The sequence below is a fragment of the Elephas maximus genome, chromosome 11 (assembly GCF_024166365.1).
Source record: "Elephas maximus indicus isolate mEleMax1 chromosome 11, mEleMax1 primary haplotype, whole genome shotgun sequence".
NCBI classification, from domain to species: Eukaryota; Metazoa; Chordata; class Mammalia; order Proboscidea; family Elephantidae; genus Elephas; species Elephas maximus.
Window position 1 is genome coordinate 14,226,749 of NC_064829.1, and position 26,204 is coordinate 14,252,952.

The 26,204-nt window shown below is 38.4% G+C and overlaps 1 protein-coding gene across 1 annotated transcript in view; it reads right to left on the reverse strand.

The window, feature by feature from the left end:
• Positions 1–26,204, reverse strand: part of NDUFV2 (NADH:ubiquinone oxidoreductase core subunit V2) — a 68,555-nt gene that overhangs the window by 10,228 nt on the left and 32,123 nt on the right. Inside the window, exons 5-6 of the mRNA XM_049900174.1 lie at positions 9,774–9,942; positions 8,706–8,815 (exon numbers count right to left, since the gene is read on the reverse strand). Of these exons, the coding sequence (XP_049756131.1) occupies positions 8,706–8,815; positions 9,774–9,942 (279 nt within the window). The remainder of the gene's footprint in view (positions 1–8,705; positions 8,816–9,773; positions 9,943–26,204) is intronic.

Sequence of the window (26,204 nt, forward strand, 5' to 3'; positions counted from 1 at the left end):
TAAATGAGTACAGTGCAAAAATGTGAGAAAAGGAAAAAGTTGTTGCCATACCTTTAAAGGGTTTTTTTTCTTAAGTATGGGAGATAAAAGAAATGTTAAGAAATCTGAATCATTCGTCATGAAAATGAAGAAAATTGCCCTAGGGAATGAAACCAAAGCAAAACCAAACCCACTGCTGTTGGGTCAACTTTCTAACTCAGAGTGACCTCACAGGACAGAGCAGAGCTGCCTCAAAGGGTTTCCAAGGAGCAGCTGGTGGATTCCAACTGTCGACCTTTTGGTTAGCAGCTGAGCACTTAACCACTATGCCACCAGGGCTCTAAAGTACCCCAGAAATCAAAAAGGTCAAAGAAATCAAATTTCATCTTTATTTTAAAAAATGTAGATTTCCATTTCATGCATTAAGACTGACTATCCTGATTGAACCTCTGGTTGTAACAACATAAAAATGCTAGATAAAACTTTTAAAAAACAAAGGCTTTAAAAATTCATCAATATGCTTACATAAAAGTAATATCTAGTGACCAAAAACTCAACGAAAACCCAGAGACATAAGTGGAACACCAAGTAAACTTGGTGTGATGCCAACCGTTGTCGTTAGGTGCTGTGGAGTTGGTTCCAGCTCATAGCGACCCTAAGTGCAACAGAAGGCAACACTGCCCGGTCCTGCATCCTCACAATTGTTATGGTTGAACTCGCTGTAGCCACTGTATCAATCCATCTTGTTGAGGGCTGTCTTAGCCATCTACTGCTGCTATAACAGAAATACCACAAGTGGATGGCTTTAACAAAGAGAAATTTATTTCCTTATAGTAAAGTAGGCTAAAAGTCCAAATTCGGGGTGTCAGCTCCAGGGGAAGACTTTCTCTGTTGGTCTTCTCATCAGTCTTCCCCCAGACTAGGAGCTTCTCTGCACAGGAGTCCCCGGTCCACAGGACTCACTCTGCTCCTGGCACTGCTTTCTTGGTGGTACGAGGTCCTCCCTCTCTGCTCGCCTCCCTTTCCTTTTTCTCTCTTGAGAGAGAAAAGGTGATGCAGGCCATACCCCAGGTAAACACCCTTTACATTGGATCAGGGATGTGACCTGGGTAAGGGTCGTGTTACAATCCCACCCTAATTCTCTTTAACATAAAATTACAATCACAAAATGGAGGACAACCACACAATACTGGGAATCATGGCCTAAACAAGTTGACACATATTTTTGGGGGACACAATTCAGTCCATGACAAGGCTTTCTTTTTCAATGACCCTTTACTTTACCAGGCATGATGTCCTTCTCCAGAGACCAGTCCCTCCTGATAACGTGTCCAAATTACGTGAGACAGAGTCTCAGTAAGGAGCACTCTGGATGTATTTCTTCCAAGACAGACTTCATTCTCCTGGCAGTCCATAGTATATTCAATCTTTTTCATCAACACAGTATCTCAAAGGCATCAGTTATTCGGTCTTCTTATTCACTGTCCAGCTTTCACATGCGTATGAGGTGATTGAAAACACTATGGCTTGGGCCAAGTGGACCTCAGTCCTCAAAGTGACATTTTTGCTTTTTAACACTTTAAAGAGGTCTTTTGCAGCAGATTTACCCAATGCAATATGTCATTTGATTTCCTGACTGCTGTTTCAATGGGTATTGATTGTGGATCCAAGTAAAATGAAATCCCTGATAACATCAATCTTTTCTCCATTTATCATGATGTTGCTTATTGGTCCAGTTGCGAGGACTGTTTACTTTGAGGTGTAATCCATACTGTAGGCTGTGGTCTCTGACCTTCACCAGTAAGTGCTTCAAGTCCTCTTCACTTTCAGGAAGAAAGGTTGTGTCATCTGCATATCACAGGTTGTTAATGAGTCTTCCTTCAATCCTGATGCTGCGTTCCTCTTCAGATTCCTGCTTCTCAGATTTTGCTCAGCATATAGATTAAGTATGGTGACTTAAGTATGGTGAAAGGATACAACTCCAATGCTCATCTTTCCTGATTTTAAACCACACAGTATCCCCTTGTTTTGTTTGAATGACTGCCTCCTGGTCTATGTACAGGTTCCACATGGGCATAATTAAGTGTTCTGGAATCCCCATTCTTTGCAATGTTATCCATAATCTGTTATGATCCACGCAGTCAAATGCCTTTGAATAGTCAAGAAAACACAGGTAAACACCTTTCTGGTATTCTCTACTTTCAGCCAAAAACCATCGACATCAGGAATGATATCCCTTGTTCCATGCCCTCTTCTGAATCCGGCTTGAACTTCTGGCAGTTCCCTGTTGATATACTGCTACACCTACTTTTGAATGATCTGCACCAAAATTTTACTTGTACATGGTATTAATGATATTGTTTGATAATTTCCACATTCTGACGCCAACTATAAAAGTGGTAATGGTAATAATAGCATCAGAGCCTGCCTAACTTCAGGGTGGGGAAAATGGGAATCAAGAACAGCCCAAGGCTGGTCCCTATGAGGTGGAGGTCAGACATACCTCCAAACTTTTCACCAGTTCTGACACCAGCCTTCCCTCCCACGGCACTCTCTACTTCTCTTCTGGGTTCGATAATCCATTGCAGTGGCCACAGAGAGCTCACAGACCATACTTAAAATTAAGTGGTTTTTTAAGAAAGTAACAGGGTACAGCTCAGGATCAGGAAGCACGTAGGCAAAGTCTCCCTTCTTCAGTGCAGGAAGCTCTCTCACCTCCTCTCTGCTGTGCAGGCCTCCTCTCAGCCCTTGAGGACAGGCCTACTCTCAGACCGCTACTCTCAGGCCTCCTCTTGCGCCCTCAGGACAGGTTCCCCCCAGCCCCTTCAGGGCAGGATTCTCTTGACCCTGCTGTCTGTCACTACTTACTCTGCGACAGGGCCTGTTCTGGGCCTGTTGCCACCAGCTCTGCCACTGGATCCCTTCTGGGCCTGTCGCTGTCATCAGTGTTATAGCCCTTGACCTGTGCTACAGTTCTTCAAAAGTGTTCCTTGCCTCCTCCTTTCTACTGCTTTTCTCTTCCTTTTTTCCTTCAGCTTCTTCCTGGTTCCTGTCATCTTCTGTCTGAAATATCTCTGGAGTTAGCTACCTACATCTGCAACTCCTCGTCACTTTTAAGGCATGGCCCTCCCACCAGGGCCACGAACTGATCAATCTCCTCTCGGGAGACCACAGATACTTGGTTTGCATAGTCTATTGACCAATCCCTACAAAGTGCATGTCAAGCACAGGGCAGCCTGCAGACCAAGGCCAGGCAAAAAGTATCAAACCGTCCTTATTTACAGCTTACCCAGGAAATGTCCATCAACCTGAACAGAAGTAACAAACCCTCTGAGGTAGAAAACTAGGACAAAGGTAACTCAAAGCTTAGGTGAAAATTCTCTAAAGCTGTTTTTCCAAAGAACCAAGGCAAAAGGCCACATGAAGGAACTCATTTCAGCACACCTGGGCCCAGGGTTCCATGGCCAGCCTAGAGTGGCAGGGAGCAAAGCCCCAGGCCAGCCCAAGAAGGTCTAACAAAAGACCGTCACACAGCTAAGACCCCAAAGAGCCATATCTTCTATATAAAGGTAAACTAGAATTAAACTCTTCCTCAAAGAAAACTGCTCATCTGGAAACTTCAGCATTTGGGGATACAGGTAAGAACAGATGTTCTATGTTGAGAATTCCCCAGGACTATCTAATGAACTTCTAGCATAGAATTTAATTTAAAGTGATCCTGGGACTAGGAGTACTTCCAGAAGCAAGAAAAAAAACAAAGCAAATTCCTTCTTAAAGAATCCACCCTGAACACTGGTCGCAAAGAATTTCCAGAAACAAAATTCTAAGAAATATGAGCTAGAAAGGGATCGGGATTGAAAATGATGATATAATTAGTATAGCAAGCACCTTAAAAACTAAAAAACTAGAAAACTCCATATACTTGGATATTAAGAACACCTCTAAAAGGATCTCCACAGGTCGAAGAAGGATCAAAATATAAATTAAAAAATATTTAGAAACTAAATGATAAAAATATTACTTGTTAAAACTTGTGAGATCTTCATAGACATATACAGAACACTCCACCAAATAGCAGCTGAGTGTACTTTCTTTTGCAAAACACATGGAACATTCTTCAAAATAGATCACATATTAGGCAACAAAGCAAGCCTTAACAGAATCCAAAACATCAAAATGTTACAGAGCATCTTTTCTGACCGTAAAGCCATAAAACTAGAAATCAGTCAACAGAAAAAGCAAGGAAAAAAAATCGAATACATGGAAACCGAAAAACACCTTGCTCAAAAACTACTGGTATATAAAACAATCCAAGGACAGAATAAAGATATTCACAGAAAAAATTAGAATGGAAACACATCCAGAACCTTTGGGACACAGCAAAAGCAATGCTCAGAGGTCAATATATAGCAATAAACGCACACACCCAAAAATAAGAAAGGGCCAAAATCAAAACATTAACCCTCGAACTTGAACAAACAGAAGAAGAGCAGCAAAAGAAGCGCACAGGCACCGGAAGAAAGGAAATAATAAAAATTTAGGCAGAAATAAATGAAATAGAAAATTGAAAGCATTAACAAGACCAAAAGCTCGTTCTTTGAAAGTATCAACAAAATTGATAAACCACTGTACTCTAACAAATTTGAAAACCTAGAGGAAAGGGACAAATTTCTACAAATACGCTACCTAAACTAACACAAGCAGGGGTAGAACTACTAAACAAACCTATAACAAAAGGAGGGATTGAAGAGGTAATTTAAAAAAACTCCCAAAACAAAAAAAAGCCCTGGCCCTGACAACTTCACTGGAGAATTCTACCAAACTTTCATAGAAGAGTTAACATCACTACTACTAAAGGTATTTCAGAGCACCGAAAAGGATGGAATACTTCCAAACTCATTCTGTGAAGCCAGGATAACCCTGATACCAAAACCAGGTAAAGATGCCACAAAAAAGAAAATTACAGACCAATAACCCTCATGAACACAGAGATAAAAATCCTCAACAAAATTCCAGCCAACAGAATTCAACAGCATACCAAAAAAAATAATTCACCTTGACCAAGTGGGATTCATACCAGGTATGTAGGGATGGTTCAAAGTTACAGAAACACTCAATGTAATCCATCAACAAAAGATAAGAACCACAGGATCTTATCAATTGATGCAGAAAAGGCATTTGACAAAGTCCAAAACCCATTCATGATAAAAATTCTCAGCAAAATAGGAACAGAAGGGGAATTCCTCAACATAATAAAGGGCATTTATACAAAGCCAACAGCCAACATCATCCTATATGGAGAGAGTCTGAAAGCATTCCCCCTGAGAACGGGAACCTGACAAGAATGCCCTTTATCACCACTCTTATTCAACATTGTGCTGGAGGTCCTAGCCAGAGCAATTAGGCTAGATAAAGAAAAAAACAGCATTCGAATTGGTATGGAAGAAGTAAAAGTATCCCTATTTGCAGATGATATGATCTTAGAAAACCTCAAAGAATCCACAAGAAAACTACTGGAACTAATAGAAGAGTTCAGCAGAGTATCAGGATACAAGATAAACATACAAAAATCAGTTGGATTCCTCTACATCAACAAAGAGAACTTTGAAGAGGAAATCACCAAATCAATACCATTTACAATACCCCCCAAGAAGGTAAAATACTTAGGAATAAATCTAACCAGAGACATAAAAGACCTATACAAAGAAAACTACAATACACTACTGCAGGAAACCAGAAGAGACCTACGTAAGTGGAAAAACATATCTTGCTCACTGGTAAGAAGATTCAACATTGTGAAAATGTCAATTCTACCCAAATCAATCTACAAATACAATGCAATCCCAATCCAAATTCCAATGACATTTTTTAATGAGATGGAGAAACAAATCACCAATTTCATATGGAAAGGGAAGAGACCCCAAATAAGTAAAGCATTACGGAAGAAGAAGAACAAAGTGGGAAGCCTAACACTACCTGATTTTAGAACCGAGTAGTGAAAACAGACTGGTACCGGTACAACAATAGATATACAGACTAACAGAACAGAATTGAGAATCCAGATGTAAATTCATCCACCTACGAGCAGCTGATACTTGACAAAGACCCAAAGGTGTTAAATGGGGAAAAGACAGTCAGTCTCTTTAGCAAATGGTGCTGGCATAACTGGATATCCATCTGCAAAAAAGTGAAACAAGATCCACACCTCTTACCATGTACAAAAACTAACTCAAAATGGATCAAAGACCTAAATATAAAATCTAAAACAATAAGGATCATGGTAAAAAAGAATAGGGACCACATTAGAAGCCCTAATACATGTCATAAACAGAATACAAACCATAACTAACAATGCACGAACACCAGAAGAGAAACTAAATAACTGGGAGTTCCTAAAAATCAAACACTTATGCTCACAATAAGACTTCACCAAAATAAGTAAAAAGACAACCTACAGACTGGGAAAAAATTTTTTGGCTACGACATATTCGATCAGGTTCGAATCTATAAAATCTACAAGATACTGGAAAACTTCAACAACAAATAACCCAATTAAAAAATGGGCGAAGGATATGAACAGGCACTTCACCAAAGAAAACATTAAGGCAGCTAACAGATACATGAGGAAACGCTCACGATCATTAGCCATTAGAGAAATGCAAATCGCAACTACAATGATACCATCTCCTCCCAACAAGGCTAGCAATAATCCAAAATACACAAAATAATAGATGTTGGAGAGGTTATGGAGAGACTGGAACACTTATACACTGCTGGTGGACATGTAATGGTACAACCACTTTGGAAATCTATTTGTTGCTTCCTTAAAAAGCTAGAAATGGAAGTACCATACGATCCAGCAACCCCACTCCTTGGAATATATCCTAGAGAAATAAGAGCCCTCACATGAATAGATATGTGCACACCCATGTTCACTGCAGCACTGTTCACAATAGCAAAAACATGGAAACAACCTAGGTGCTCATCAATGGACGAATGGATGAACACATTATGGTATATTCACACAATGGAATACTACGCAATCATAAAGAACAACGATGAACCCTCATAACATGGATGAATCTGGAAGGCATTATGCTGAGTAAAATCAATCGCAAAAGGACAAATATAACACGACGGCAATAGTATAAGAATTCAAGAAAAGGTTTAAACACAAAAGAAAACATTCTTTGACAGTTATGAGGATGGGAGGGAGGGAGAGGGGAATTCAATAACTAGATAGTAGACAAGAATTATTTTAGGTGAATGAATATACAACACACAATACAGGCGAAGTTGGCACAACTGGACTAAACCAAAAGCTAAGAAGTTTCCTGAACACAACCATACACTTCATGGGACAGAGTAGCAGGGGCACTGGTCTGGGAATCATGGTTTCAGGGAACATCTAGGTCAAATGTCATTACAAAGTTTATTAAGAAAATGTTCTGCACCCCACTTTGGTGAGTGGCGTCTGGGGCCTTAAAAGCTACCAAGCGGCCATCTAAGATGCATCAATGGGTCCCAACCCACTTGGAGCAAAGGAGAATGAAGAACACCAAAGACACAAGGAAAAGAAGAGTCTAAGAGACAGAAAGGGCCGCATAAACCAGAGACTCCATCAGCCTGAGAGCAGAAGAACTAGGCGGTGCCCAGCTACCACCAGTGACCGTCCTGACAGGGAACACAACAGAGTCCCTGATGGAGCAGGAGAAAAGTGGGATACAAGAACTCAGAATTAACTTAAAAAGGCCAGACTTAGTGGTCTGATTGAGACTAAGGGAACCCCTGAAGACATGCCCCCCGGACTCACTGTTAAACCAGAACTAAAACCATTCCCAAAGCCCACTCTTTAGAGAAAGATTAGACAGGACTACAAAACATAAAATGACACCCACAAAGAGTGTGTTTCTTAGTTCAAGTAGATACACAAGACTAAACAGGCAGCTTCTGTCCAGAGGCCAGATGAGAAGGCAGAAAGGGATAGGAGGTGGCTGAATGGACGCGAGAAACACGGAGCAGAAAGGCAGAGTGCACTGTTGCATTATAGGGACTACAACTAGGGTCACATAACTATGTATAAATTTTTGTATGAGAAATTAACTTGAGCTGTAAACTTTCACCTTAAGCCAAAAAAGGAAAAAAAAAAAAACTTGTGAGATCTGGGTAAAATTACTTAAGGGAGTGGAATGATACCATCTCTGTAAAATATTTAAAACAAGCAATGTAGTATTATATACTACTACGGTTGATTACGTGCAAGAAAAAGTTTAAACATATGTAGAGCAAGAATGCACACTAGACTTATAGTAGTGGTTATCTCTAGGGATGAAAGGAAGGGAATACAATTTTGGGTGGGGTTGGGAGGGCTTCATCTGTATCTGTAGCTTATTTCTAAACAGTAATATCTGAAGTAAATGTGCCAAAATGTTCATATCTATAAGTCTTGGTGGCTGGGACATGAGGGTTATTTTCTGTATCTGTATGTAAATTATTAAACTTTTCATAATTTAAAAGTTTTTGAAAATTATCATTTCCTGGAGTTAAATACAAAAAATGTTTAAGGACAGTAATTTTTTATAAACATCTGGATATTCATCCTAACCATTTCTTCTAAATGAATTACTCAAAAACAAGCAATATCTATAGGACAGAGACCCAAATATTTAAAAATATTTTTTAAAAGACATCACATAACCTTAACCAATATTAAGTGGAATACTCACATAGTAGTTGTCATTTATTTGAACCATTGGTGCATTTACACAGGCACCTAAACATTCCACCTCTATAAGAGTGAAAAGTTTGTCAGGTGTAGTCTCCCCAACCTTTATTCCTAAAAATATAAATGATCACTGTAAGGACTAGGTTGTATCTGAACACTGATTTTGTTTTAAAAAAAAACAGTGAACATATTACAGACATATACAAAAATTTTTCAGAGCATTAAATTTATTTTTTAAAAAACTGTATGATTATACTATACCATAATGCTAGACATATTACATTAGTATATTTAATACTTATAAAGTTAATTAAAATGACATGAAATCTAAAACTAATATACTCAACTATTATCAGAATTTATATCTTGTGGGGAAGGGGAATTTTGAGCAGACTTTAGCTGTTTTATATACTTCCATACTACCCATTTTTACCATATGCAAGTATGTTATATCCAACAACCACAAAATTAAAAGATACCTCCTCCTTTTACTTCACTTAACATAGTTAAAAATGCAGTAGTCACCATTTTATATGGAAAAAATGTCATTTCATTTTATAAATGCTACTATAACACCATATATTTGAAATCTCCCTTACTGAAGCATTCTTAACTACATACTTATCTGTTCTATGGCTCCTTTGGGAGGCTATATATACAAGATACAGTCACTTTTTTATGAACCTCATGCTATTATATAAGAAGTTAAACTTAATTTTCCAAACAATGAAAATTTTAACGCTAGAAACTTTTCAAACATACTCGATGATTGGGAAAGAAAAGGTGAAAACTCAGTTTTGAGGCTGAGAACCAAGGACAAACAAACAAACAAACAAACAAAAACAGGAAGAAATAAGAGGGGCAAACAAAAACCCATTGCCATCGAGTCAATTCTGACTCATAGCAAAAGACAGGAAGACAAAAATTTACCAGGGAAGTACAAATCCAGTAAAATGAAAGAAAAAAAAAAAAAAAAAGGTAGACATTGGAAAATTTAGGTAGAAACAGGTCAACTCTAGAAAGATAATTCTATTTTTCATAAAAGTTACAAATGTAACATATCTCATACCAAGCTTTCTCTGAATGGCCTCCAGTATGCTGTCAGAATCTCGAAGCATGCAAGGTGTGGTAGTGCAGACCTGAATGTGATACTTTCCAACTGGCTTTCGATTATACATTGTATAAAAAGTTGCTACTTCATATACTCTCATTGGCGGTACTTGTAAAATTTCTGCAACCTAAAACATTAGGAAAATTTTAAATAATTATGATGTTTATTGAATGAGCTTTAATCATGTCTTAAAATATGTAATTTTAATATTGTCTCAATTTTCTTTAAAAGCAGAGTACATACCTGTATCTGATAGTTGTGTGGTAGAAGGCAAGTCCTTCAATTTTCAGACACCTTACACTTAAACCACACAGGCCCCAGAGGCTAATGTTAGGCACTTTCTTCTCCCTTTACCCCACTCCTCACCTCCACAAAAGGATATTCTTTTTCTCTAAATCTTTAAATCCTGCATTATTAGGAATTTCTGCTTATATCATTTCAACTTTTATATTTCATAATTTAAATTCTCTAAATGGCAAAAATTTTGTGGCCAAACCCCAATACATGAAACAAGTAAATTTTTTAAACCCTGCACTGATTTTTTCAAAAAACCCCTGATGTTACTGGTGGTATATACTGCAAGCAAATGGTATGGAGACTTATGGTCCACATACATTCAATCCTGACTATGATCCTGCCTACAACTTTCCAAGTGATCTAATACCATTTATCAGATTTTAAGATGTCATATCTAGCATTCCTAAGAATTATACATTTATCTATGCCCTAACATGACATAATAGCTCATTAAATAGCATTTGAGGTGATAAATATGTTGAACTTCCTCATATCTATAATTCCAAAGGAAATATATTCTCAAAAGATATCTAATCTTGGCTCATTTGTGAAAGATCATAACTGTACTATTTAATTCAGTGATTCCAAACCAGGCAGGTACCTCTGAATCTGGGGGTGTCTCAAAATAAACATATTTGAGCCCCACCACTGAAGACTGTAATTGCTGTATCTGATATGATCATGTGATTTTTCTTTTTTATCCTGTTAATATGATGGGTTACACTGATTATTTTTTCAACAATGAACTAGTCTTACACCCACTGTCATCAAGCAGATTTCAACTCATGGTGGCCCCCTGTGTGTCACAGTAGTACTGCACTAATAGGGTTTTCAGGGGCTGTACTCTTACAGAAGTAGATTGCCGGACCTTTCTTCCATGGTGCCAGCCTTTCAGTTAGTAACCAAGTGCAAACCATTCACACCACCCAGGGACCTTGCGGATTATAACTGAATAAATCTGGAGTGAGGCCCTGATGTTTAACTTGAAAAAGTTCCCACAGAATTCTACCACTCACACCTTAGTGATGGTTACTGAACTAACACATGAGCTTTTGGAGATTGTTTTTGTTGTATGGTTGGGTTCTGCGGGAACAAACAGTGACATTAGTATAATGTCTCAAATGTAAAGTACAATGAATCGGATTATATTTTTCTATACGTGCTTTCCTGACTTTCCTCTACACACATCCAGTTCTATGCAGAACAGAGCAATATTTTTGAAATGTTCTGACCTTAGTTTCTTATTTATTTTTCTCTGCGAATCTTACCATTTAGCAAGACTTCCAATATGCTTGTCATTATTAAACTTGCAAATATTAAAAAAAAAAAAAGATACCACAGGGCTTCAATATACATAAGACAAACTCTAACAGCACAGAAAAGAGAAATTGACAGTTCCACAATAATAGCAGGAGAGACTTCAACACACCACTCTCGGTAAAGGACAGAACATCTAGAAAGAAACTCAACAAAGATACAGAAGAGCTAAAGGGCACAATCAGCCAACCTGACCTCACAGACATATATACAACACTCCACCCAATACATGCAAAGTACACATTCTTTTCCAACACAGTGGAACTTTCTCCACAATAGACCACGTCTTAGGCCACAAAACAACCCCCCCAAAAATCCAAAATGTTGAGATAATACATAGTATCTTCTCTGACCACAATGCCATCAAAGTAGAAATTAACAATAGGAAGATCAAGGAATGAAAATCAATTACATGGAAACTGAGTAACACCCTACTTAAAAATCACTATGAGGATGCAGGGCCAAGATGGCAGAGAAGTCAGATGCTTCCAGTGAACCCTCCTACAACAAAAACCTAAAACTACAAGTGAAATGATTATATTTATGACAAGCTAGGAGCCCTGAACATCAAAGGCAAGGTTAAAAAACGGACTGAGCAGAACAGGAAGGAGAGACGGTTCAGAAGTGGAGAGGAGTTGACAGACCTGAAGCGACAGGAGCCCTCAGTCACAACTCCCAGGAGTGACTGCTGCGGGCTGGTGGTAGCAGTTTCCTTAGGGAGAAGCAGCCAGCCACACGGTCTACTCATACCTCCGGAACCAGAGAACAGTGCTCTCGCCAGAAGCTAAGTACTTGTGTATATTGTACTGCACCCCCAACCCCCAAGGTGGCTTCAGTGGCTTTCAATTTCCCTGGGCCTGAGATAGGTCCCGCTGAGCACCCTGAGCCACTCTCCTCAGTTTGGAGAGGGAATAAATTCACAATTGGGGGAAAAGATAATCTGCCACCTCCACTAACCTGGGTACCTCAGGACAGAAGCAGCTCCCTTCATGGCATAAACGGTCCGTGGACTTTGAATACCTTCCCCTCCTGCACGGACCTGTGTGAGCCTATTTCAGGAGAATAGGCCCTTGTTGGCAGGCTGCAACTGTTTCAGCGGTGCAAAGGAGAGGTGGGTGTTTGATGTTTCACACCACTTTGCCTATTAAATAGGGTCCTGACCTATCCACATCAGGGGCATAAGGAAGGACTGGTGGCTCCACATAGGTCACCCAGCCACCTGTGACAGGTCCAAGGATAACTGGTACCTCCCAGTCCTTACAACCAAAAGCACTGGGTGCCCATGGTCCTTCTGCAGAACCCAAGTACCTGTGCACTCCAGGGAACAGGAACGTGCTTTCCTCAGATACTCGGGGGATGGTTGTCAACCCCCTGCCTTGTTCAGACCATGACCCTCTGCTGCAACCAGATACTGGTACCTACACCAATCACCCCTGCACCTCTAAGAATGTAGGGCAGAGCGTGTAACACACACATGATGACCAACCACCTAGACAGCTGAGCTGAATCCATACGAGAAAAGTGAATGGAATCCTAGACGCATATACCTGATAACAGCTCTAGCCAGCTGGTGACGGAACGTTAGAGCTTCGAAGGCAAAAAATACTCAACCTACCTCACTCAAGCAACCTATTTGGACATATCAAAACACAACAAAGAAGCTAGGATACAATAAAGCAAGCATAAACTAATACAATAACTTATAGGTGCCTCGGAGACAACAGTCAATATCAAATCACATAAAGAAGCAAACCATGATCACTTCAACAAGCTCTCAAAACAGAGCATCAAGGGATCGTTTGGATAAAGGTGCCTTCCCGGAATTACCAGGTGGAAAATTAAAAAGATTAATATACAGAACTCTTCAAGATATCAGCAACGAGATCAGGAAGGAGATCAGGAAGGAGATCAGGCAATGCACAGAACAAGCCAAGGAACACACAGATAAAGCAGTTGAAGAAATTAAAAAGATTGTATAAGAACATAACGAAAAATTTCATAAGATACAAGAATCCACAGAGAGACAGCAATAGGAAATTCAGAAGATTAACAAAAAAATTACAGAATTAGACAACTCAATAGAAAGTTAGAAGAGCAGAATTAAGCAAGTGGAAGGCAGAACTGGTAAGACTGAAGATGAAACACCTGACACCAATATATTTGGAGAAAAATGAGACAAAAGAATTTTTAAAAAATGAAGAAACCCTAAGAATCACATGGGACTCTATCAAGAGAAATAACCTACGAGTAATTGGAGGAACAGAACACGGAGGGACAACAAAAAATACAGAGAATTGTTGAAGATTTGTTGGCAGAAAATGTCTCTGATATTGTGAAAGATGGGAAGATATCTAAGATGCTCATCAAACTCCACACAAAGTAGATTTTAAAAGAAAGTCACCAACACATATTATAATCCAACTTGCCAAAACCAAAGACAAAGAATTTTAAGAGCAGCTAGGGATAAACAAAAAGTCACCCACAAAGGAGAATCAATAAGAATAAGCTTGGACTATTCGGCAGAAACCATGCAGGTAAGAAGGTAATGGGATGACTTATATGGAAAACTGAAGGAAAAAAACTGCCAGCAAAGAATCATATATCCAGCAAAACTGTTTATCAAATATGAAGGTGAAACTACAACATTTCCAGATAAACTAAAGTTTAGGGAATTCGTAAAAACCAAACCAAAACTAAAAGGAAATATTAAAGGGAGTTCTCTGGTTAGAAAATCAATAATATCAGATACGAGCACAACACTAGAGCACTGGACAGAGCAATCAGATATCAATACACATAGGGAAATCAGAAAAATAAATCAAGATTAAAAAAATGTTCAAAACAGGGAAACAGCAATGTCATTATGCAAAAGAAGACAACGTTAAAGCAATAAAGAGAGACTAAAAAATGCAGTCATAGTTCTTTCATATGGAGAGGAAGACAAGGCAATATAAAGAAATAAAGTTAGGTTTAAACTTAGAAAAATAGGTGTAAATGTTAAGGTAACCACAAAGGAGACTAACAATCCTACTCATCAAAATAAAATACAAGAAAAAAATAAAGACTCAGCAGAAACAAAATCAACAACAATGAATAGGAAGAAAGAATATAAACTACTCAGCACAAAAATTTAAGTGGAAAAAAGAAACTATCAACAACACACAAAGAAAGACATCAAAGTGACAGTACTCAACTAATTAAAAAAAAGTTTTTTTTTAAACTCATACCTATTTATAATTACGCTTAATGTAAATGGACTAAATGCACCTATAAAGTCACAGAGAGCGGCAGAACAGATAAAAAACACGATCCGTCTATATGCTGCCTACAAGAAATACACATTAGACTTAAGAGACACAAACTAAAATTCAAAGGATGGAAAAAAATATATCCAGCAAACAACAATCAGAAAACAGCAGGAGTGGCAATATTAACTCATGAAAAAATAGACATTAAAGTTAAATCCACCAAAAAGGATAAAGAAGGGCATTAAAAAAACAAAACCCTCTGCCATTGAGTTGATTTTGACTCATAGCGACCCTATAGGACAGAGTAGAACTGCCCCACAGAGTTTCCGCGAAGGGCATTATATAATGATTAAAGGGACAATATACCAAGAGGATATCACCATATTAAATATTTATGCACTCAATGACAGGGCTGCAAGATAACATAAAGCAAACTCTAACGGAACCGAAAAGTGGGAGAGACAGCTCCACAATTATACTAGGAGACTTCAACACACCACTTTCAGTGAAGGACAGAACATCCAGAAAGAAGCTCAATGAAGATGCGGAAGATATAAATGCCACAATCAAACGACTAGACCTCATAGACATATACAGAACACTCTACCAAACAGCAGCCAAGTATACATTCTTTTCTAGTGCACATGGAACATTCCCTAGAATAGACCACATGTTAGGTCGTAAAGCAGCCTTAGCGGAATCCAAACCATTGAAATATTACAAAGTATCTTCTCTGATCATAAGGCCATAAAAGTAGAAATCAATAACAGAAAAAGCAGGAACAGAAATCAAACATTTGGAAATGGAACAATACCCTGCTCAAAATGACTGGGTTATAGAAGACATCAAGGATAGAATAAAGATATTCACAGAATCCAATGAGAATGAAAAGACTTCTACCAGAACCTTTGTGACACAGCTAAATCAGTGTTCAGAGGTCAATTTACATAAATAAATGCACGCATCCAAAAAGAAGGGCCAAAATCAAAGAATAATCCCTACAACTTGAACAAACAGAAAGGGAGCAACAAAACAAAGCCTCAGGCACTAAAAGAAAGCAAATAATAAAAATTAGAGCAGAATTAAATGAAATAGAGAACAGAAAAACAGTGGAAAGAGTTAACAAGACCAAAAACTGGTTCTATGAAAAAAATTAACAAAATTGATAAACCACTGGCCAAATGGACAAAAGAAAAACAGGAAAGGAAGCAAATAACTCAAATAAGAACTGAGATGTGCGATATTACAACAGACTCAATTGAAATTAAAAGAATCATATCAGATTACTACGAAAAATTGTACTCTTAACAAATTCGAAAACCTACAAGAAATGGAAGATTTCTAGAAACACACTACCTATCTAAACTAACACAAACAGAGGTAGAACAACTAAATAGACCCATAACTAAAGAAGAGATTGAAAGGTAATCAACCCCTCCCCTCACAAAAAACAAAAAAAAACTGGGCCCAGGCAGCTTCACCGCACAGTTCTACCAAACTTTCAAAGAGTTAACACCACTACTACGAAAGGTATTTCAGAGCATAGCAAAGGAAGGAACACTCCCAAACTCATTCTATGAAGCCAGCATATCCCTGATACCAAAACCAGGTAAAGACACCATAAAAAAAGAAAATTACAAACCTATATCCCTCATGAACGTAGATGCAAAAATCCTCAACAAAATTCTAGCCAAGAGAATTCAACAAAATATCAAAAAAATAATTCATACCAGATATGCAGGGACTATTCAAAATTAGAAAAACAATGTAATCTATCATATAAATAAAACAAAAGACAACAACCACATAATCTTCTCAATTGATGCAGAAAAGGCATTGGACAAAGTTCAACACCCATTCATGATAAAAACTCTCTGCAAAATACGAATAGAAAGAAAATTCCTCAACATAATAAAGGGCATTTATACAAAGCCAACAGCCAACATCATCTTTAATGGAGAGAGTCTGAAAGCATTCCCCTGGAGATTGGAAACCAGAAAAGGATGCCCTTTATCTCCACTCTTATTCAACATTGTACTAGAGGTCCTAGCCAGAGCAATTAGGCATCCAGATTGCTGAGGAAGTAAAAGTAACTATTTGCAGATGACATATCTTCTACATAGAAAACCGTAATGAATCCTCAAGAAAACTACTGAAACTAATAGAGAAGTTCAGCAGTATATGAGGATACAAGATAAACATACAAAAATCACATGGATTTCTCTACACCACCAACAAAGAGAACGTCAAAGAGGAAATCACCGAATCAATACCATTTACAATAGCCCCCAAGAAGATAAAATACGTAGGAATAAATATAACCAGACACGTGAAAGACCTATACGAAGAAAACTACAAGACACTACTATAAGAAACTAAAAGAGACCTGCCTAAGTGGAAAAACATACCTTTCTCATGGATAGGAAGATTTAACATTGTAAAAATGTCTATTCTTAAAAAAGCCCTCTATAGATAACAACGGAATTCCAATCCAAATTCTAATGACATTGTTTAATAAAATGGAGAAACAAATCACAAGCTTCATATGGAAGGAAAAGAGGCCCCGGATAAGTAAAGCACTACTGAAAAAGACGAACAAAGTGAGAGGCCTCACACTACCTGATTTTAGAACATATTATACCGCCACAGTAGTCAAAAAAGCCAGGAACTTGTACAAGAACAGACACATTGACCAATGGAACAGAATTGAGAATCTAGACATAAAGCCATCCACATCTGAGCAGCAGATATTTGACAAAGGCCCAGTCAGTTAAATGGGGAAAAGACAGTCTTTTTAACAAACGGTGCTGGCATAACTAGATACCATTTTCAAAAAAATGAAACAAGACCCATACCTCACACAATGCACAAAAACTAAATCCAAATGGATCAAAGACCTAAATATAAAATCTAATGCAATAAAAGATCACAGAAGAAAAAACAGGCAGAACAGTGGGGGCCCTAATATATGGCATGAACAGTATACAAAACCTTATTAACGATGCAGAAGAGAAACTAGGTATCTGGGAGCTCCTAAAAATCAAAAATCTATACTCATCCAAAGACTTCACCAAAAGAGTCAAAACATTACCTGTAGACTGGGAAAAGGTTTTCAGCTATGAAATTTCCGAGCAGCGTCTGATCTCTAAAATCTACTTGATTCTGAAAAAACTCAACTACAAAAAGACAAATAATCCAATTAAAAAATGGGCAAAGTATGTGAACAGGCTCTTCTCTAAAGAAGACATTCAGGTAGCTAACAGATACATGAGGAAACCCTCACGATCATTAGCCATTAGAGAAATGCAAATCAAAACTACACTGAGATTCCATCTCACTCCAATACGGCTAGCATTAATCCAAAAAACACAAAATAATAAAAGTTGGAGAGGTTGTGCAGAGACTGGAACACTTCTACACTGCTGGTGGGAATGTAAAATGGTACAACCACTTTGGAAACCAATTTGGCGCTTCCTTATAAAGCTAGAAATAGAACTACCATACGATCCAGCAATCCCACTTCTCGGAATATACCTAGAGAAATGAGAACCTTTACACGAACTGATGTATGCACACCTATGTTTACTGCAGCACTGTTTACAAAAGCAAAAAGATGGAATCAACCAAGGTGCCCCTCAACAGATGAATGGATAAATAAATTATGGTATATTCACACAATGGAATACTATGCATCAAAAAAGAAAAATTATGAATCCGTGAAACATTTCATAACATGGAAGAATCTGGAAGGCGTTATGTGGAGTAAAATTAGTCCACTGCAAAAGGACAAATATTATATGAGAACATTATTATAAGAACGTGAAAAATGGTTGAAACAGAGAACAAAATATTCTTTCATGGATACGAGAGTGGGGAGGGAGGGAGGGAGAAGGGTTTTCACTAATTAGATAGTAGATAAAAACTATTTTAGGTGAACGGAAAGACAACACACAATACATGGCAGGTCAGCACAACAGGACTAAAGCAAAACCAAGAAGCTTCCTGAATAAACTGAATGCTTCAAAGCCCAGTATAGCAGTGTCAGGAGTTTGGGGACCATGGTTTCAGGGGACATCTAAGTCAACTGCCATAATAAAATCTATTAAGTTCTGCATCCCACTTTGGTGAGTGGCCTTTGGGGTCTTAAGTGCTAGCAAGCAGCCATCTAACATGATTCAATGGGTCTCAGCCCACCTGGAGCGAAGGAAAATGAAGAACACCAAAGACACAAGGTAATTATGAACCTAAGAGACACAAAGGGCCACATAAACGAGAGGCTACATTAGCCTGAGACCAGAAGCACTAGATTGTACCCAGCTACAACCGATGACTGCCCTGTCAGGGAACACAACAGGGAAACCCTGAGGGAGCAGGAGAACAGTGGGATGCAGACCTCAAATTCTCGTAAAAAGACCAGACTTAATGATCTCACTCAGACTAGAAGGAACCTGGAAGTCATGGTCCCCAGACCTTCTGTTAGCCCAAGACAGGAACCATTCCCAAAGCCTATTCTTTAGACAGGGATTGAACTGGACTATGGGATAGAAAAAGATACTGGTGAAGAGTAAGCTCCTTGGTTTAAGTAGACACATGAGACTATGTGGGGAGCTCCTGTCTGGAGGGAAGATGAGAGGGCAGTGGGGGTCAGACGGTAGCTGAATGGACATGAAAATAAAGGGTGGAAAGATGGAGGACGCTGTCTCATTAGAGGGAGAGCAACTAGGAGTATATAGCAAGGTGTATATAAATTTTTGTATGAGGCTGACATGATTTTTTAAACTTTCACTTAAAACACAATTAAAAAACAAAAATACTACTATGAGTCAGAATTGACATGATGGTACCGGGTAAAAAACCACTAGGTAATAGAAGAAATCAGAGATGGAATTAGAATCTTCCTAGACTGAAAACACATCATAGCAAACCTCTGAGACAATGCAAAGGCAGTCCTTAGAGGTCAGTTTACAGCAACAGATGCACACATCAGAAAAGAAGGGAGAGAGCGTGGAGCCAAGATGGCGGAATAAAAAGACACTTCCTTCGAGCCCTCTTTACAACAAAGACCCGAAAAAACAAGTGAAATGAGTATATTTGTGACAAGCTGGGAGCCCTGAGAATCAAAGGCAAGCTTAGACAACCAACTGAGGGGCAGGGGAAGAAAGATTCTGTTCAGAAGCGGAGAGGAGTTGCCGGATCTAAATCACAGGGAACCCTAAGGCCCATTCAGGAGTGGCTGTGGCAGTGGCAGCGGCGGCAGCAGGCTGGTCCTAGAGTTTGGCCGCAGTTTCCTCAGGAAGAAGCAGCCAGCCACACAGCCCACTCACACCTCCGGAACCTGAGCAGGAGGGCGCTCTCGGCAAAAGCTAAGTACTTGCGTATATTTCACCGTGCCCCCCCACGCCAACCCAGCTTCAGTGACTGAATCCCTAGGCCTGAGATAGACCCTGGTGAGCACCTGGAGCTGTCCTCCTGGCCTTGGGGAAGGAAAAAAATTGCAACTGGGGGGAAAAGATAATTTGCTAGCTCCATTAACTGGGAGAGCTCAAGCCAGAAGCAGCTCCTGTCTAGGCATAAACCATCCGTGGACCTTACGCACCTTTCCCTTCTGCATGGACCTGTGTGTGCCTATTTCGGGAGAATAGGCCCTTATTGGCAAACTCCAACTATTTCAGTAGTGCGGTAGAGAGGTGTGTATTTCACGTTTGAGATTGCTTTGCCTATTAAACAAGGTCCTCACCTACCCACAAGAGGGACATAAGGACTGGTGGCTCCACTTGGGTTGCCCAACCACCCGCGACAGGAGCCCAGGGATAACTGGTACCTCCCAGTCCTTACAACAAAATCTTTGGGTGCCCATGGTCCCTCTGCAGAGCCCACGCACCAGCACGCTCTAGGGAACAGAGACGCGTTTTCCTCAGAGAAACGTGGTGGTCGGTTCTCAGCCCCCTGCTTTGTTCAGAACGTGACCCCCTGCTGCAATCAGATATGGGTATGTACGCCAATCACCCCTGCCCCTCTAAGACTGTAGGACACAGCCTGTACCACACACGTGGTATCAGCTAGCTGGAAACGTGAGCTGAATTCATGCAAGAAAACTGAATGGACTCCTAGACTGATATACCTGATAACAGCTCTAGCCAGCTGGGGACAGGAAACCAGAGCTCCAAAGGTGAAAATAATCAAGCTAGCTCACTCAAGCAACCCACAGGGGTATACCAAAACAAGCAGCTATGACACAGTAAGCAAGCATAAACTAATACAATAACTTACAGATGGCTCGGAGACAATAGTCAATATCAAGTCACATAAAGAAACAGACCATGATGACCTCAACGGACTCTCAAAAAAAAGAATCCAGGGATCTTTTAGTGGAAAGTGCATTCCTGGAATCACCAGATGCAGAACACAAAAAGTTTAATATACGGAACCCTTCAAGACATCAGGAAGGAAATGAGGCAGGACAAGCCAAGGAACACACAGATAAAGCAACTGAAGAAATAAGAAAGATTATTCAGGAACATAATGAATGAAAAGTTTAATAAGCTGGAAAAATCCACAGACAGACAGCAATCAGAAATTCAGAAGATTAACAATAAAATCACAGAATTAGATAACACAATAGAAAGTCAGAGGAGCAGAATTGAGCAAGTACAAGCTAGAATTTCTGAACTCGAAGATAAATCACTTGGCACTAATATATTTGAAGAAAAATCAGATTAAAGAATTTAAAAAATGAAGAAAACTTAAGAATCACGTGGGACTCTCTCAAGAGAATAACCTACGAGTGATTGGAGTACCAGGACAGGGTGGGATAACAGGAAATACACAGAAAATTGTTGAGGATTTGTTGGCAGAAAACTTCCCTGATATTGTAAAAGATGAGAAGATATCTATCAAAGATGCTCATCGAACTCCACGTAAAGTAGATCTTAAAAGAAAGTCATCAAGACATATTATAATCAAGCTTGCCAAAACCAAAGATAAGGAGACAATTATACGAGCACCGAGGGATAAAAGAAAAGTCACCTACAAGGGAGAGCCAGTAAGAATAAACTACGACTACTCAGCAGAAACCATGCAGGCAAGAAGCCAATGGGATGATATATTTAAAAAATTGATGGAAAAATATTCCCTTTCAAGAATCATATACCCATCAAAACTGTCTCTTGAATATGAAGGTGAAATTAAGACATTTCGAAACAAACACAAGTTGAGGGAATTGGTAAAAATCAAACTACACTTAAAGGAGTTCTTTGGTTAGAAAATCAATAATATCAGGTATCGACCCAAGACTAAAACACTAGGCAGAGCAATCAGAAGTCAACCCAGACAGGGAAATCCAAAAAAAAAAACAAAGCAAGATTAAAAAAAAAACAGGCCCAACACACGGTAAAGGCAATGTTATTATATAAAAGAAGACAATATTAAAATTATAAAGAGTGACTAAGAAATGTAATCATACACCTTCCATATGGAGAGGAAGATAACGGTGATACAAAGGAATAAAAGTTGAATTTAGAAAAATAGGGGTAAATAATAAGGTAACCACAAAGGAGACAAACTATCCTACTCACCAAAATTAAATAAAAGGGAAAAATACAGACTCAGCAGAAAAAATCAACAACAACAAATATGAGGAAATGGCAATATACAAAGAAAATCTACTCAGCACATAAAATCAAGTCGGAAAAAGAAGCTGTCAACACAAAAAAAGACAGCAAAATGATAGCACTAAATTCATACTTATCCATAATTACGCTGAATGTAAATGGACTGAATGCACCAATAAAGAGACAGAAAGTGGCAGAATGGATTAAAAAACAAAATCCATCTACATGCTGCCTAAGAGAGACACACCTTAGACTCAGAGACACAAACAAACTAAAACTCAAAGAATGGAAAAAATACATCAAGCAAACAACAATCAAAAAAGAGCAGGAGTGCAATATTAATTTCTGACAAAATAGACTTTGAAGTTAAATCCATCAGAAAGGATAAGGAAGGACACTGTATAATGATTAAAGGGACAATACATCAAGAAGATATAACCATATTAAATATTTACGCACCCAATGACAGGGCTGCAAGATACATAAAACAAACTCTAGCAGCATTGAAAACTGAGATAGACAGCTCCACAATAATAGTAGGAGACTTCAACACACCACTTTCGGTGAGGGACAGGACATCCAGAAAAAAGCTCAATAAAGACACAAAGATCAAAATGCCATAATCAACCAACTTGACCTCATAGACATATACAGAACACTCCACCCAACAGCAACCAACTATACTTTCTTTTCTAGTGCACATGGAACATTCTCTAGAATACACCACATATTAGGTCATAAAGCAAGCCTTAGCAGAATCCAAAACACTGAATTATTACAAAACATCTTCTCTAACCATAAAGCCATAAAAGTGGAAATCAACAACAGGAAAAGCAGGGAAAAGAAATCAAACACTTGGAAACTAAACAACACCTTGCTCAAAAAAGACTGGATTATAGAAGACATTAAGGATGGAATAAACAAATTCATACAATCCAATGAGAATGAAAACACTTCCTATCAGAACCTTTGGGACGCAGCAAAAACGGTGCTCAGAGGCCAATTTATATCAATAAATGCACACATCCAAAAAGAAGAAAGGGGCAAAATCAAAGAACTAACCCTACAACTTGAACAAACAGAAAAAGAGCAACAAAAAAAAACCACAGGCACCAGAAGAAAACAAATAATAAAAATTAGAGCAGAACTAAATGAAATAGAAAACAGAAAAACAACTGAAAGCACTAACAAGACCAAAAGCTGCTTTTTTTGTGAAAAAAAATAAACAAAATTGATAAAGCACTGGCCAAACCGACAAAAGAAAAACAGGAGAGGAAGCAAATAACCAGAATAAGAAATGAGATGGGCGATATTACAACAGATTCAACTGAAATTAAAAGGACCATATCAGATTACTACAAAACTATACTCAAACAAATTTGAAAACCTAGAAGATATGCATGAATTCCTAGAAACACACTACCTACCTAGACTAACACAAACAGAGGTAGAACAACTAAATAGACCCATAACAAAAGAAAAGATAGAAAAGATAATCAAAAAACTGCCAACAAAAAAAAACCCTGGTCTGTCCAGCTTCACTGCAGAATTCTACCAAACTTTCAGAGAAGAGTTAACACCACTACTACTAAAGGTATTTCAGAGCATAGAAAAGGATGGAATACTACCAAACTCATTCTATAAAGCCACCATATCCCTGATACCAAAACCAGGTAAAGACACCACAAGAAAATTATAGACCTATATCCCTCATGAATCTAGATGCAAAAATTCTCAACAAAATTCTAGCCAATAGAATTCAAAAACATATCAAAAAAATAATTTGTCATGACCAAGTGGGATTCATACGAGGTATGCAGGGATGGTTCAACATTAGAAAAACAATTAATGTAATCCACCACATAAATAAAACGAAAGATGAGAATCACATGATTTTATCAATTGATGCAGAAAAGGCATTTGACAAATTTCAACACCCATTCATGATAAAAACTCTCAGCAAAATAGGAATAGAAGGAAAATTCCTCAACATAATAAAGGGCATTTATACTAAGCCAACAGCCAACATCATCCTAAATGGAGAGGGCCTGAAAACATTCTCATTGAGATAGGGAACCAGATAAGGATGTCCTTTAACACCACTCTTATTCAACATTGTGCTGGAGGTCCTAGCCAGAGCAATTAGGCTAGATAAAGAAATAAAGGGCATCGAGATTGGCAAGGAAGAAGTAAAAGTATCTCTATTTGCAGATGACATGATCTTATACACAAAAAACCCTAAGGAATCCTTCAGAAAACTACTGAAACTAATAGAAGAGTTCAGCAGAGTATCCCAATACAAGACACATATACAAAAATCAGTTGGATTCCTCTACACCAACGAAGAGGAAATCACCAAATCAATGCCATTTTCAGTAGCCCCTAAGAAGATAAAATACTTAGGAATAAATCTTACCAGAGATGGGAAAGACTTATACAAAGAAAACTACAGTACACTTCTGCAAGAAAACAAAAGAGACTTACATAAGTGGAAGAACATACCTTGCTCATGGATAGGAAGACATAACATTATAAAAATGTCTATTCTGCTAAAAACGATCTATACATTTCATGCAATTCTGATCCAAATCCCAAGGACATTCTTTAATGAGATGGAGAAACAAATCACCAATTTCATATGGAAGGGAAAGAGGCCCCGGATAAATAAGGCATTACTGGAAAAGAAGAACAAAGTGGGAGGCCTTACTTTACCTGATTTTAGAAACTATTATACCGCCACAGTAGTCAAAACAGGCTGGTACTGGTACAACCACAGATACATGGACCAATGGAACAGAATTGAGAATCCAGACATAAATTCATCTACATATGAGCAGTTGATATTTGACAAAGGCCCCAAAACAGTTAAATGGGGAAAAGACAGTCTTTTTAACAAACGGTGCTGGCATAACCGGATATCCATCTGCGAAAACGTGAAACAAGACCCATACCTCACTCCATGCACAAAAACTAACTCAAAATGGATCAAAGACCTAAATATAAAATCTAAAACAATAAAGATCATGGAAGAAACAATAGGGACAATGTTAGGACCCCTAATACATGACATAAACAGTACAGAAAACATTATAAAGAACGTAGAAGAAAAACTAGATAACTGGGAGCTCCTAAAAATCAAACACTTATCATCATCCAAAGACTTCACCAAAAGAGTAAAAAGATTACCTACAGACTGGGAAAAAGTTTTTAGCTATGACATTTCTAATCAGTGCCTGATGTCTAAAATCTTTATAATACTGCAAAAACTCAACTGCAAAAAGACAAATAACCCAATTAAAAATGGGCAAAAGTTACGAACAGACACATCACTAAAGAAGACATTCAGGTAGCTAACAGATATCTGAGGAAATGCTCACGATCATTAGCCATTAGAGCAATGCAGATCAAAATTACAAGGAGATTTCATCTCACTCCAACAAGGCTGGCATTAATCCAAAAAACACAAAATAATAAATGTTGGAGAGGCTGTGGAGAGACTGGAACACTTCTACACTGCTGGTGGGAATGTCAAATGGTACAACCACTTTGGAAATCTATTTGGCCCTTCCTTAAAAAGCTAGAAATAGAACTACCAAACGATCCAGCAATCCCACTCCTTGGCATATATTCTAGAGAAATAAGAGCCTTTACACGAACAGATATATGCACACCTACGTTTATGGCAGCACTGTTTACAATAGAAAAAGATGGAAGCAACCAGGGTGCCCATCATTGGATGAATGGATAAATAAATTATGGTATATTCACACAATGGAATACTACACATCCATAAAGAACAGTGAGGAATCTGTGAAACATTTCATAACATGGAGGAATCTGGAAGGCATTATGCTGAGTGAAATTAGTCAGTTGCAAAAGGACAAATATTGTATAAGACCACTATTATAAGAACTTGA